The sequence below is a fragment of the Pristis pectinata genome, chromosome 23 (genome assembly GCF_009764475.1).
Source record: "Pristis pectinata isolate sPriPec2 chromosome 23, sPriPec2.1.pri, whole genome shotgun sequence".
Classification (NCBI taxonomy): Eukaryota; Metazoa; Chordata; class Chondrichthyes; order Rhinopristiformes; family Pristidae; genus Pristis; species Pristis pectinata.
The window spans coordinates 28,712,314-28,727,343 of record NC_067427.1 but is presented as its reverse complement, the minus strand read 5'-3'; the positions used below and the strand labels follow the sequence as shown (position 1 = coordinate 28,727,343).

The window sequence follows — 15,030 nt, the reverse complement described above, 5'->3', positions numbered from 1 at the left end:
ATCACGGACTTTATCAGCAAGTGTGTTGAGGACTGTGTACCAAAGAGGACAATATGGGTGTTCCCAAACCAGAAACCATGGATGAACCTGAAGATCCACTCCCTACTGAAGTCGAAGACTGCTGCATTCCAATCAGGTGACCCAGACCTCTGCAAGAAGTCGAGATGCGACCTCCGTAAAGCTATCAGGAATGCCAAGAGACAATACCGGTTCAAAATGGAGTTCCAGACCAGCTGTCAGTTGTGGCAGGGCTTATGTGCTATAACGGGCTACAGAGCGAAGTCGGGCAGCACAGTCAACAACAGTGCATCCCCTCCTGGTGAGCTTAACGCATTCTATGCACATTTTGAACAGAAAGGGATTAGTTTGTCACCACCCACCCTGTCAGCCTCCAATGCAACTGATCCCGTGGTCACTGTCGAGGATGTAAGATCAGTCTTCTGGAGAGTGAACACGAGGAAACCATCTGGCCTGGATGGTGTCCCTGGCTGTGTCCTCAGATCTTGTGCTGATCAGCTGGCGGGAGTATTTGCAGACATATTTAACCTCTCCCTGCTTCAATCTGAGGTCCCCACCTGTTTTAAGAAGACCACTATCATCCTGGTACCTAAGACAAACAAGGTAACATGCCTTAATGACTACTGACTGGTGGCTCTGACATCCACCATCATGAAGTGCTTTCAGAGGTTGGTCATGGCACGCATCAACTCCAGCCTCCCGGACAACCTCGACCCACTGCAATTTGCCTACCACCGAAACAGGTCTACAGCAGACACCATCTCCCTGGCCCTACACTCAGCTCTGGAGCATCTGGACAGTAAAGACACCTACGTTAGACTATTGTTTATTGACTACAGCTCTGCCTTCAATACTGTAATTCCAAGCAAACTCATCACGAAACTCCAAGACCTGGGACTCAACACCTCCCTCTGCAACTGGATCCCTGGCTTTCTGACCAACGGACCGCAATCAGTGAGGATAGGCAGCAACACCTCCAGCACGATTATTCTCAACACTGATGCCCCACAAGGCTGTGTCCTCAGCCCCCTACTCTATATATTCATGACTGCATGGCCAGATTCTGCTCTAACTCCAGCTACAAGTTTGCAGATGATACCACTGCAGTAAGCTGTATCTCAAATAACGAGTTGGAGCACAGGAAGGAGACAGAGAGCTTAGTGACATGGTGCCATGACAACAATCTTTCCCTCAATGTCAACAAAAGAGCTGGTCATTGACTTCAGGAAAGGGGGCGGTGTACATGCACCCATCTACATCAATGGTGCTGAGGTCAAGAGGGTTGAGAGCTTCAAGTTCCTGGGAATGAACATCACCAATAGCCTGTCCTGGTCCAACCACATAGGCACCACGGCCAAGAAAGCTCACCAGCACCTCTACTTCCTCAGGATGCTAAAGAAATTTGGCACGTTCCCTTTGACACTCACCAACTTTTATCGATGCACCATAGAAAGCATCCTATCTGGATGCATCATGGCTTGGTATGGCAACTGCTCTGCCCAGGACTGCAAGAAACTGCAGAGAGTTGTGGACACGGCCCAGCACATCACGGAAACCAGCCTCCCCTCCATGGACTCTGAATATACCTCCCGCTGCCTTGGTGAAGCAGCCAACATAATCAAAGACCCCACCCACGCGGGTCATTCTCTCTTCTCCCCTCTCCCATCAGGCAGAAGATACAGGAGCCTGAGGGCACATACCACCAGGCACCAGGACAGCTTCTATCCCACTGTTATAAGACTATTGAATGGTTCCCTTATACGATGAGATGGATTTGTGACTTCACAATCTACCTTATGACCTTGCTACCTGCACTTCCCTGTAGCTGTGACACTTTACTCTGTATTCTGTTATTGTTTTTACCCTGTACTACCTCAATGCTGTGTAATGACTTGATCTGTACAAATGGTATGCAAGACAAGTTTTTCACTGTCCCTTGGTACAACAATAATAAATCAATACCAATACATTCGATCCTATAACCTACTTCTGAGTATGAGTGACAAAACATGACGCAAATCTGCTTGCTGTATCATTGGATAAAACAAAGAACTATTGTACTAACGAAACATGTGTAGGTTCATCCTGTATTGTTAAACCAAGTTAGAAGTTTGTCACTATTTTATTGGTGACTGGCTTGTCATCAAATATATGAACATAGGAATTAGAATAACCAAATGGCCCCTCAAACCTGCTCCTCCATTCACTGGGACACTGATCTAACCTCAGCTCCCTATTCTTGACTGATCTTTCAAACCCCTGCTTTATCAAGAACATATCTACCTCTGCCTCAAAAAAATTCATAGACTCTGCCTCTAATGCCCTTTAAGGAAGAGAGTTTCACCAACAAAGTATGTCAGTGATAATAAATCTGATTCAGAGTTCCAAAGAGCCCCTGATATATATATAAACTGCATCTCACCTTTCTTAAATGAGCAACCCCTTATTTTTAAAGTGACCCCAGGCCTAGAACTTCTGATAGTCCTCTCCACATTCATCTAGTCAATACCCCTCAGGATCTTGTATATTCACATATTTATAGAGTTGATAAATGGTTGAGTGCTTTGTGGATAGTTTCGGCCATCATGAATTTCAAATAAGTTCTGATTATAAATTCCTAAAATTACCTTTTGAAATGGAAAATACCTTTGTTTCTTTTGGAGGATGTAACTACATGTGAACAAAAACTGTTTTCATAATTTTGGACATGGAATGTATAATAAAAATTCAGCAGGTTTGCATAAACAAAAAGTGGTTAGCTGTAGATTTGTACAGGAATGCATTACTGGGATGGATTGTGGCTTCATATATAGAATCCAAGAATGAGTTCCAAGCTGAAAGCTTGAAGATTTGGGGAGGATTACAAGTAGAATAATAAAAAATTAGTTACGGAATCTAATCCAAGTGTTTGAACAGTTAATGCATCTGTTGTATTCTGCTGTGTCTACTGGATGGAAATCATTCTCTATCTGATGCACCGTCTCATGGAAACAGTTACAGAGGTAGTTATTTATCAAAATATTTATTATAAAGCACTCCTAAAAAAGGAGAGGCCATTTGCCCATGTGGTTAACACATTACTGACAGATTCCAGGGTTACCACACAGCATTCCATTAACAAGCAGAGAACTTTTAGTTCAATTCTAGAAATAGCCCTAAACTGATCAAAGATTTCCTTGGTGCTTTTGGTATCGGTTAACTTTGGACCCCAACAGCTTGGAATCAGTGCTTCTGTTCTTTAAAGCATTCAGCAGAAAATGAAGAAGAGACAAAAGATTTTTTTTGGAAATGGAGATGTCATTCAACACCTGTTCCAATTCAGGGTTCTGCTTCTCCGGAGGCCTGTGGAATAGGTCCACTCATTTACATCGAATGGAAACAATCAGTTTTTTTAATTCAATGTGAAGTCCAAAAGCCAAAAAAGTTCCTGTAAGCCTAGGAATGACAGTGATAAAATCAATGACCAGCAGACCATGGCAACTCTTGCCTCACAACAAGGTGTGGGACCTGGTGATCAGCTCCCAATGGTTTGGTTGCTTGACTGACAGAGAGCATCTGACACTCCCTCTTTAGGGTGACTTGTTGTCGAAGATCTGCTGCGTTTGGTCTACTCAGATGTCCAGAGTTTAAAGGTCCTGTCGTAAGAACATGTAGCAATCAGCTGTCCATTTGGAGAAATGTCCAGTCCCATCACTTTGCCCTCATGGCCGGCCATTGTTTTGAGCGGTGACCACCCAGGGTGGCTCCATATCTTTGCTGTGTTGTCATAGGCACCGGTGAGCAGGTAGTGTCCGTCTGTGGCTTCAGGGAGACATAGATCAGCAGTTAGTTACATGACGGGAGAATTAAAGAGCAGCAAGAAGGAAGCACTTCAGAGTTCAAGGTGTAACATAAGGCAGATCAAAGAACCAGATACTATTGGGCATTAACTTCTCACTTGTAGCACCGTTATAAAGGGACATTCAATAAGCTTCTCTACCACTTGCATTGGTGCTACATGGAATGAGGTTGGACATCTCCAATCATTAGGAATACCAGCCCACAAATCTGGTAACCTCAAGTCACAGGGTCCACAACACCTGGCTACTACAGGAATGCCAGTGTGGCTGTGGTGCTGGCTTGTGGGAGAGAGGGAAGGAAGAGGATTGGGGGAATTGTGTCAATTTGTCACCTTTCTCCTTAGTAATTATGTTGCTTTAAAAATCAAAACTACTTCCCTCACCCACCCACAAAGCAGAATGAATGAGTGGTTCGAGAGCAGCGTCAGGTTAACCATGTGAAGCTGGCAGCTGCAGTGAGGGGAAGTGGCCGGCAGGAGAGGAGCCCCTGCAGGAGGCTGACACAACTGCGCGCAAAATCACAAGCTGAACATATTCTGAGAATGGTTCTTACTGATGAAACTGCTTTTCCCTCCAGCCCCGAGAGGGAAACGCCGTCAGTGGATCACGGTCCTCGGCTCACACACTGAGCCTGGAGCACAGCTTCCGCTGCTCCTCCACTTCATGTACAGAGCGACTCTCAGAAGTTGGAGAGTATAAACTATGAGAAACAACACCCTGGCCTTTCCTTTCCTTTCCAAGTGATTCTCATTACTACAACTTCTCATTATTACCATCAGGGAGGAGGTACAGGAGCCTGAATACCCACACTCAACGTTTCAGGAATAGCTTCTTCCCCTCCACCATCAGATTTCTGAATGGTTCATGAACCCATGAACTCTACCTCCTTATTCCTCTTTTGCACAATTTTATTTATTTATTTTTTTGCAACTTAAATAGTAATTTTCATGTCTTGCACTGTACTGCTGCTGCAAAACAACAAATTTCACGACATTTGTCAGTGATAATCAACCTGATTCTGAACTCTGACAATCTACAGCAAATAATACTTGGTGTGGGCTCTTTGATTGCTTGGAAGAGTTATCCAATTGGCCTCACTTCATTACTCTGCAACACTTTCCTGGACTCCTTCAGGCTCAAGAGACTATGGACCTAAACCCTGGAAAATGCCACTCCTGAGACTCATCTGCTCCAAAGAAAACCACTCCAATTGATCCAATCTTTCTCTGCAGCTGTTATTTTCTGGGCCTGGCAACATCCACCGAGATGCTGCCTCCTGTGTGGTAACACTGCTCCTTCTCCCTGACTTGCGATACTTTACACAAAGCACAGTAAAACTCCGGTAATCTGGCATCTGATTGTTTGGAAATCCTGTCTGGGGGTGCAGCCGGAGCCATGGATCTGGAGAGAGACTGTGGCCGGGGTGTGCAGCCAGAGCTGGGGTTGGGGTCTGGAACCAGGGGTGAGGGAATGTGGTGAGTTTGCAGCTGGGGCCAGGGTCCAGAGTGCAGAGTGTCTGTACGTTTCTCAGTCTGTTTTAATGCACCGGGTTCACCGGAAAATTGATCATACTACTGTGTAACGTTAAAAAAAAGTAAAATACAAGTGTGTTGGGATACTGGTAGAAATAACATCCAATAGTCCAGAAAATCCCCTAGTCCATCAATACTAAAGTCCCAAGGGTGCCAGAGTTATGAAGCTTTACTGTACTTATTCAACTTCTGTTTGGAAGCTCCAGTGGAATCCGCTCCCAGCAGGCGTGCATTCCAGACCATGACTTCTTGGATAAAAATAAATCTTCCTCCTGCTGGTTCCCTTGCCAATTACCTTAAAAGTTGTCCCCTCTGGTTGCCAACTCTTTTGCCAGAAAAAAGGCTTTTCTTATTTTTACCAAAGTCAAAAAAATTGAAAATGCTTATTTAAATCGACCAATCTTCTGTGCTCCAAGTACAATTTCACAGTTGTATTGGTGTAGGCTTCCAGGGTGTGATACTTACGCTGAAACCTGACTGCAGACAGGAGGTTCTGATGTGCTGGGATGGTGTAGATACACTTCCGCTGTCGTAGGTCCCAGACTTTGCAACTGTTGTCTCCACTTCCGGTTGCTGCATGATATCTGAAATATAAAGTCAACGTGGTCACTATAAGACTTACCAGTAAGAAACTGACTGAAGCAGCTAACTACTGCAATTGTGCTGATATATTAGTTATGCCTCATTAACTGGTGTTCCTTTTGTTACAATGCTAATAACCTAAGGGGTATCGTATTACTTGTGTACACAATGACCTGTAGACAGTAGTACAACACATGGCAGCACCACAAAGAGTTGGTAGTTTATCAAAGGATTACATCAAGTTCAGAGTTCCTTCAGGATAGAGAGTATCAGCAACTGCAGTACATTAGAGTGTAAAGTAGCACAGCTAGTAGAGCTGCTGCCTTATAGCTCCAGCAACCTGGGTTCCATCCTGACATCCAGCACTCTCTGCTGAATGGTAGTGTAGTGGTTAGCGTAATGCTATTACAGCGCCAGCGACCCGCGTTCAATTCCCGCCGCTGTCTGTAAGGAGTTTGTACGTTCTCCTTGTGTCTGCGTGGGTTTCCTCCGGGTGCTCTCGTTTCCTCCCACATTCCAAAGGCGTACGGGTTAGGAAGTTGTGGGCATGCTATGTTGGCGCTGGAAGCGTGGCGACACTTGTGAGCTGCCTCCAGAACCCTCTACACAAAAGATGCATTTCACTGTGTTTCGATGTAGATGTCACCAATAAAGATATCTTATCTGAGTTTGCAGAGTTTCCCTGAACCCTCCAACTTCCTCCCATATCCCAAAGACATGCGGGTTGGTAGATTAGTTGGTCACTGTACATTGCCCTTAGTATGTAGGTGAGGGGTAGAATCTGGCTGAGTTGCCGGGAATGTGGGGAGAATAAAATGGGTCTGCATAGTAGTAATGTAAATGGGCGCTTGATGGTCAGCATGGGCTCGTTGGGCCGAAGGGCCTGTTTCCCTGCTGTATGACACTGAATTATAGGGGAGCAAGGACGGCATTGAGGTGAGGGGAATGGGGAAGCAACTCTGCACACTTACAGGAGAATGGGAAGAGGGACTGGGGCTGCACACGTTACAGGAGGGTCTGCACACTCTAGAGGAAACCGGGTTGGTGGAACCTGTACATGTAACATGGAGATTGTGGGGTCTACATTACATGGGATGGGTGAGAGTCCAGACACACTAGAAGAGGACTGAGGGGTCTTCACACATTATGGAGAGACCAGGTGGTCCCATACACAATATGGAGTAACAGGCATGGGGAGGAAGTTTTCACACATGCTATGTGGAGACCAGAAGTCCACCAACAGGAGGGCTGAGGGTGGAGGATGTTATGCACATGTTATGGGGAGATCAAGTGTCTGCACACAATACAGAGGGACAGAAATGGGAGAGTTTTCTGCACACCTTACAGGGATACACAGCACCCTGTATATTGCACAAGGCAGGGAATTTGCTGTACCTATTCATTTTACACAGAAAGGTGCAGGATTTGTACACGTTAGGCAGGAAGTAGTGGGGCATTTCTTCTTCCTCTTCTTAGGAAGTCCCTTGGGATCGACGATCTCTAATTCCGTGGATTCTCAGACCAATATGGGACCCTCAAGCTCTGCCAAAGGTAGAAATGGAGATGCTTGAAGAGGCAGACGGGAGGGGGTGCACTCTTTCGTCATTTACACTGTGCTTTGGTGTGTTCCCAATGAATGAACTCAAGGTTCTCAACACCATTCCAAATACTCCTCCTCCATTGTAAGTGGTCATGCCCCAGGGATCCCCAAGAATTGGTGGGGATGTTACACGTTTTCTAGGAGGCTTTGAATCATTTCCTCAGTTAATCTCATGCTGCGACAGAGCTTGGAGCAGAGCAGCTTTTTCAGGAGTCTAGTATCGGGAGAGCCACCATTATGAGTAAAGACTGTACACTAGTTACTGCCTATGATTCCAGTTGTTTACATTTTGCAATTGAGAGTTCTGGGAACTAGCACTGTTGTGACCAAGACCAGCTACTGCCCCAACCACCTTCCATTTCTATGGTGCTGTTAGTGAGTCAGCCAAATCAGCAGAGTAACCAGATATGCCTGTTTTGAGCAACACCTTACCACTGACGCCTGTCAGAAGTCACAAACACTGTAGATTCTTTTCAAAACAGCCAATGCCATGATTTCACTCTCCCCTTTAAAATTCCCTGGCACATGTTGGAAACATTACAGACAAGAGATAGAGGAGGAGAAATTGGACTTCGGAGACACCAGAGACTGCAGGTGCTGGAATCTGGAGCAACACGCAAAGTGCTGGAGGAACTCAGCAGATCAGGCAGCATCTATGCAGGAACTGGACTTTAATCACCAATAAATACATGCAAGAACATCAGTTGTTGATGCAACTTGTACTCCTTAACGAACGGCACACGAGAGATTTTCTCTTCCTCGTGCTTCTCATTCATTTAAGGTCATTCGTGAAGGAGAATGGCTGCTGCTGTGCCTGTAAAAAGCATGCAGCATACCAGCTACCTCCCATTGCTTTCTCAGAAAGGCTACACTTGGAGTTCTTCTGGAACCTGGGTAATTTTCAGAAAGGTCAAACACAGAGAAAGTCAGTTACAGCGTCCTTCCACTTTGTAAATCAGCTGCTCCCCACATACAGGAGACCTGGTAACAGCATGTAAATGCATGCAGAAATTACAGGAAGTTATTCTGCTTAACCAATCCCTGCACACAGTTTATCCTCCGTTTGCAAATCAATCAAATCACATTAAAGAACATAACTGGGCAATTGAGCCTGTTCAGCCAATGAAGTTTCCATTGTGCCCCACCTCCTTGTCATATCCCTTAAGACCTTGGATTAATTAAAATCCAAAAATCCCATTGATAAAGCATACAACTGATCTGTCATTAACTGCCATCTGTAGAAAATTTAAAATCCTCTGATCCTTTGCATGCAGCAGTGCTTTATTGCCTCACTCTTGAAAGATCTAACTGTTCATTTAGACCATGTCTCTGGTCCTTAACTCACCAACTAGCAGAATTAGTTTCTCTAACAATGCCCCTTTGTTTACTGAAAACCTCTTGACTTTCTAAATTCCAAGGTATATAACCCTTGTTTGTGTGATTTTGCCCAAGGCCAATTTATTCTTCCTGTGGTGCAGTATCCAATCCTGTTTCCAAAACTACAACTGGGGAATAGTCAGGATTTAGCAGAGTTTTAACACAACTTGAGCCTCTATTGTACTCTAGTCATTTAAATGTAAAGACCAGCATTCAACTGACCTCTCTATACATGCCAATGGCATCATCTATATACATGGACCCTATTTGCCCTTCCTAGATTCTGCAGACCACCAATGTTTTTAGCGTTTCATCCTTTACAAAGTACTCTATCAGTACGCTAGGTCAGAAGTAGATGAGCTCCTAATTGCTTACAGTGAAATCCATTTGCCATAGTTTGGCTGCACAATCTAATACCTCAGTCATATTATCTATTGCAATTGTACTATTGGCAAACCTGGATATGTGGCTTTCTTTGCCACTAAAAGTCTTTAAAACATGGTGAATGCAAGGGCACAAGACAATAGAATAGACCACCTGGACCTTCAAACCTGCCCTCAGTGCAATCATGGCTAATCTATCCCAGGCCTCAATTCCTCTTCTGTGCCAGTTCCCCATAGCCTGCAATTCCACAATCTTTCAAATATTTATTTACTCTTTAAATATCTCTAATGATCTAACCTCTGCAATCCTCTGAGGCAGAGAATTCCAGAGATTCACCACCCTCTGCAAGGAGAGGTTCCCATGCACCACTGTTCTCGATAACCTCCCATTATCTTTCCCTTGTTCAGAACTTTCTTATTTGTGGAAACACCTTAATGTCTATCCTGCCACACTCACTTCAGATCTTATGTGTTTCAGTAAGATCACTCCCGAATTCTTCTAAACTCCAAGGAGCACAAATCTAACTTTTTTAGCTGTTCATGAGAGAACAATCTCTCATCTTAGGTATGAGCCTGGTGAATCTCTTCTGGACTGCCTCCAATGCTGGTAAATGAGAGGACTAATGGTTATGGCTTGAATACAGATCCCTGTGGGACCCCTACCTGGTCATTATGCCTACCCACTCCTCCATCTCCTGCCTCAGCCATTTTCCTACCTCCTAAACTACCTTTAATTCCATAAGATTCAACTTTAGTTAACAGTTTCTTTTGAGGTACTTTATTAAACATCTGCTGGAAGTTCATATAAATAACTTCTATAGAACTTTCATCTGTCCATTATTTCATAATTTCTTCAAAAATAAAATTCAGGCATGACCTTTCCAAAACCATATTGGCTCCTTCTGATCAACTAAGCATTTCAAAGGAATTCAATCATTCTATATTGATTTGGCAAATCCCCATTTGAGAGTCAATATTAGTTTCCTTGCAATGTTTAGGATATCTTTTTGAAGAGATTTCTCCAGCTCTTTGTTCAAAATCTTTTGTCTTGGTCACGAATGTATCCCCAAACTATCCCTCCTGTCCTCTGAATCTCTGTAACCCTGTGCCAATTTTAAAACAATATGAATCATATTGCCTTTAATCTAGGTAATCCCAAGGAAGGGAGACTATATATTTACAAATTTTCTTGATATTTTTGCATTCCCTTGTATCTGGCAACATCCCAGTGAATTTCCATGGTCTTATCTTGAAGCTCTCAATATTCTTCACATAAGGCAAAACCCAATACTGTACAGTGTACTCCAATGAAGGAATTTCTAAGGTTCGGTATCAGGTCCTCAATACCTCATATTTTCTATTTTATACCTATCACAATAAAATCTAGAATTAGATTCTTCTTTTTCTTTTTGCTTTATCTACCATGTCATCATTATAATGCCCCGGTGAATATTACCCCTAAATACCTCTGCTCTTCCTCAGCATCAAGCCTATTTCAGTTTGTGTTTTTTAAAACTAAAATACATCACTTCACATTTGTTGACATTTAATGCTGCCTCCAACTTTTTAGCTCATCCTATCAGTTTCCTGTAGTGTTCCATGGAACTAACTGCACCTCCTGATTAGGTACAATCTGAAGTTTTCTTCATCACAATAAATCCAATATAAAAATCATTCACGTACGCAGAGAACAAAAGCTGCCTTTGTATTGAACCCAGAGTAACACCATCAACAACTCTGGGACAACTTCTCCTAATTATGCTATTTTCTCCCTTTTAAACAATTTGCTACCCTTCCTTTGGGTCCATAACCTGCAATGTTCTTTAGTAACCTCCCATGTTTTATCTTGTCAAAGACTTTCCTCAAGTCCACGTTCACTTGTCTTACCCATTGGGAGAGAAGCTGATTCCATAGATCTCCTTCAAATGTCCCTCCAGGAACATGATGCATCGACCAGTCCGTAGGTCCCACAGTCGTCCAAAGGCATCAAGGCCACTGATCAGAAGGAGAAAAACTCAAGAGTAAGCCATTTTGGCTTGGCAACATTCCGACATGCAGCCAAATCAGGCAATAATATATCCTCTCCTTCTTGAATTGACGAATATCTTCTATTTCAGGGGTTGGTCCTATTATTATCAATTAAAAATTAACTTGTACTTTTAGAGTAAGATCTCCTATGGCATTTCACAGGGTCATTACCGAGTAACATCAAGCCACAAATTGGGGTAAGGTGGCAGAGGTGTAGACTATAAGGACTGTTGCAAAGGAGGAAAGAGGTAAAAAGGTTTAAGGAGTGAATTTCCAGAGTTAGGGCTTCAGGAGATAGCTTGGCTGTAAATGGTGGTTCATAGGGCTGAAGGGATTGCAGGGGCAAATCCAAAGGTTAATCTGAGATTGTCTAAGCAGATGAAGAGCAAAGGGTAGCTGGAGAGAGAGTCCCCTTAAGGATCAGTGTGGTGATCTATGTGTAGACCCACAGGACATGGGTGAGATTTTAAATGAAAACTTCTCATCTGTAGTTACAGTGGAGAAGGACATGGCAGCTAGGGAATTCAGGGAAGAGAACAGTGAAGTCCTGAAGCATATTGACATTACAAGAGAGGTGTTGTTGGTGGTCTTGAAGCACATAAAGGTGGACAATCCCTGGAGCCTGACCAGGTGTATCGTAGGACGTTGTGGGAAGTAAGGGTGGAGGTTGCTGGGGCCCTGGCAGAGATCTTTGTATCATCTCAGCCATGACTGAGGTACCAGAAGAATGGATGATGGCTAATATTGTGCTTTTATTTAAGAAGGGCTGCAAGGACAAGCCAGGGAACTACAGGCTGGTGAACCTTACATCAGTGGTGTGGATGGGATTCTGAGGGACAGGATTTATTTGCATTTGAATACAGAACATTCAACAATACAACACAGGAACAGGCCCTTCAGGATGTCTGTGCCAAACATGATGCCAAATTAAACTAAATCTCTTCTGCCTGTATGTGATCCATATCCTTCCGTTCCCTGCATCTTCATGTATCCATCTAGAAGTCTCTTAAATGCCACTATCACATCTGCTTTGGAAAGAACTGATTAGGGATAGTCAGCATGGCTTTGCTCATGGAAAATCATGTCTCACAAATTTGATTGTTTTTTTTTGAGGACATGACCGAACTGATTGATGAGGTCAGATCAGTGGACTCCACATGGACTTTAGCAAGGCCTCTGACAAGGTCCCACATGGTAGGCTGGTCGAGAAGGTTAGAATACAAGGGATCCAAGGTGAGGTAGCAAATTGGATAGAAAAGTGGCTTGGTGAAAGGAGACTGACGGAGGTAGTGGACACTTACTTTTCAGATTGTAGATCTGTAACTAGTGGTATGCCGCAGGGATCGGTGCTGGGTCCTTTAGTGCACATTATATATATTTTAATGATTTGAAGAATGCAGCAGCATGATTCGTATGTTTGCAGATGACACCGAACTTGATACGTCACATTACAGTTGTACAAATGGATGCTTAGGCTGCACTTGGGAGCACAATGTGCAGCTCTCATTGCCACGGGACAGGAAGGATGTGATAAAGCTAGAGGGGGTGCAGAAAAGATTCACAGAAACGTTGCCTGGACTGGAGTGCCTGAGTTGTGCGAGATTGGATAGGTTGGGTATGTTTTCCCTGGAAAGAAGGAAGGTGAGGTTTATAAAAATTATGAAGGATGTAGATAGGGTACCCAGTCACAGTCATTTTCCCAGGGTAGGGGAATTTAAAACTACAGGGCAAAGGTTGATGGTGAGAGGGAAAGATTTAAAGGGGGCTTGTTGTTTGAGGTTCCAAACTGGCCTACTGCATTCAGTGATCACAATGAGGCCTCCTCTACACTGGTGAAGTGTAGATTGAGCAACCGTTTTGCAGAGCGGTCAGCAACATCCATCTCGAGCTTCTGGCTGTATGTGATTTTAACTCTCCTTCCCATTCTCACACTGACCTGTCTCACACTCAGGATGAAGTTCCAACTGCCGTTGCTCTGTATCTTACCAACTGATTGATATTATCCTGTAACCAATGACTACCCTCATATCAACAACACTACTGACTTTTATGTCATTTGCAAAATTATTAATCATACCTCCTACGTTCATATCCAAATTGTTAATGTATATATCAAACAGCAAGGGTCCTAGCATTGATCCCTGTGGTACACCACTGGTCACAGGCTTCCAATCACAAAACCAACCCTCCACAATCACACCCTCTGCCTCCTAGTATCAAGCCAATTTTGGATTCAAATTGCTAATGCCCTGGATCCTATGGGCTCAAACCGTTTGGATTAGTTTACCAGGTGAGACTAGGACAAAGATGTTATTTACATCCATGTGAACCACATCGAATGCAATGCCCTCATCAACATATTCTGTTAGCTCTTTGAAAAATTCAATCCAACTGGTCAGACAGGATCTCTCCCTAACAAAACAATGCTACCTTTGATTAATCCTGGCCTTCCCAAATGCAGGTTAATCTTGTCCCTCAGAATTTTTTCCAATATATTCCCCACCACCAATATTAGATCCACTTGAGATTACCGGGTTTATCTGTCAGAGCCCCAGCAATCTGCTCCCTTGGCTTACATAGCAGCATGGGAAACATCTCAGCAGATCCTGGGGATTTATCCACTTTTAAGCCCACTCAGAGATCTAACACCTTTTTCAATAACACATTCTAGAACTTCATCACTCCCCTCCCTGAACTTTCCAGTTACGATGTCCTTGACCTCGTCATTAGAGATGAGTAGTCATCTACAATCTTGCCTATGTCCTCAGACTCCAAAAAATTGCCATTTTGGTCCCTAATAACTCTTTCCCCGGTTACCCTCTTGTCATCAACATATAAAATTCTTTGGACTTTCCTTAATCTTATCCATCAGCGATATTTGTGCTCCATCTTTGCCTCCTAATTTATTTTTCTTAAACCACCCCCCCCCCCCCCGTACATTTTCTTTCCTCCTGAAGGGCCTTCCCTGTTTTCAGTTCTCTATTGCTGCCACATGCCTTTTTAAAAAAAAGATTCAGCCTTCCATATCCCTTGACATCCAGGGTTCCATAGACTTGCTGTCTAAGGAACTTTCATCCTTATGGGAAAGACCTTGACCTCTCATCATTTCACTTTAGAATGACTCCCATATGTCCACCTACCTGCAAGCAACTGCTCCCACTCTACTTTTGTCAGGTTTTGTTTTATGATATTGAAACTTGCCTTCTCCCGAGTCAGGACAAGTTCCAGACCACTCTTATCCCTTTCCAGAAGGACCTTGAAATTTAGAATTACAGTCACTATCTCCAAAATCCTCTCCCACTGACACTTCAACTACTTGCCTGGCTACATTCCCTAACATTAGGTCAGTACTGCTCCTTCTCTAGTTAAGACTATTTACATAGAGGCTTAAAAAGCTCTCCTGGATGCATTTAAAAATTTCACCCCCTCTGTGCCTTTCACACTGATGTGACCCCAGTTAATATTGGGGAAGCTGAAATCTCCTACTCTCTTACATCCCTCTCCAGTTTGTTTGCATAACTGCTCCCCCTATTGCCTGCTGGCTATTAGGAGGCGAACAATAATGTTATCTTTTAACGAGATCTTTTACTTGGATAGGATTCACTCAGGAATGAGAGTTATGTTTGCAATGTGTGTTGATGTTCCAGTCAAGCTGCTGGAAGATAAACTGA

The 15,030-nt window shown here is 43.6% G+C and overlaps 1 protein-coding gene across 3 annotated transcripts in view; it reads right to left on the bottom strand.

Moving 5' to 3' along the window:
- Nucleotides 1-3,024: 3,024 nt before the first annotated feature.
- Nucleotides 3,025-15,030, bottom strand: part of prpf4 (PRP4 pre-mRNA processing factor 4 homolog (yeast)) — a 34,853-nt gene continuing 22,847 nt past the window's right edge. For all 3 annotated transcript variants that reach the window (XM_052037313.1, XM_052037315.1, XM_052037316.1), the window contains 3 exons: nucleotides 11,219-11,326; nucleotides 5,855-5,973; nucleotides 3,025-3,819 (listed from right to left, as the gene is read on the bottom strand). In XM_052037313.1, the coding sequence (XP_051893273.1) occupies nucleotides 3,626-3,819; nucleotides 5,855-5,973; nucleotides 11,219-11,326 (421 nt within the window). In that variant the 3' untranslated portion in view covers nucleotides 3,025-3,625. The remainder of the gene's footprint in view (nucleotides 3,820-5,854; nucleotides 5,974-11,218; nucleotides 11,327-15,030) is intronic.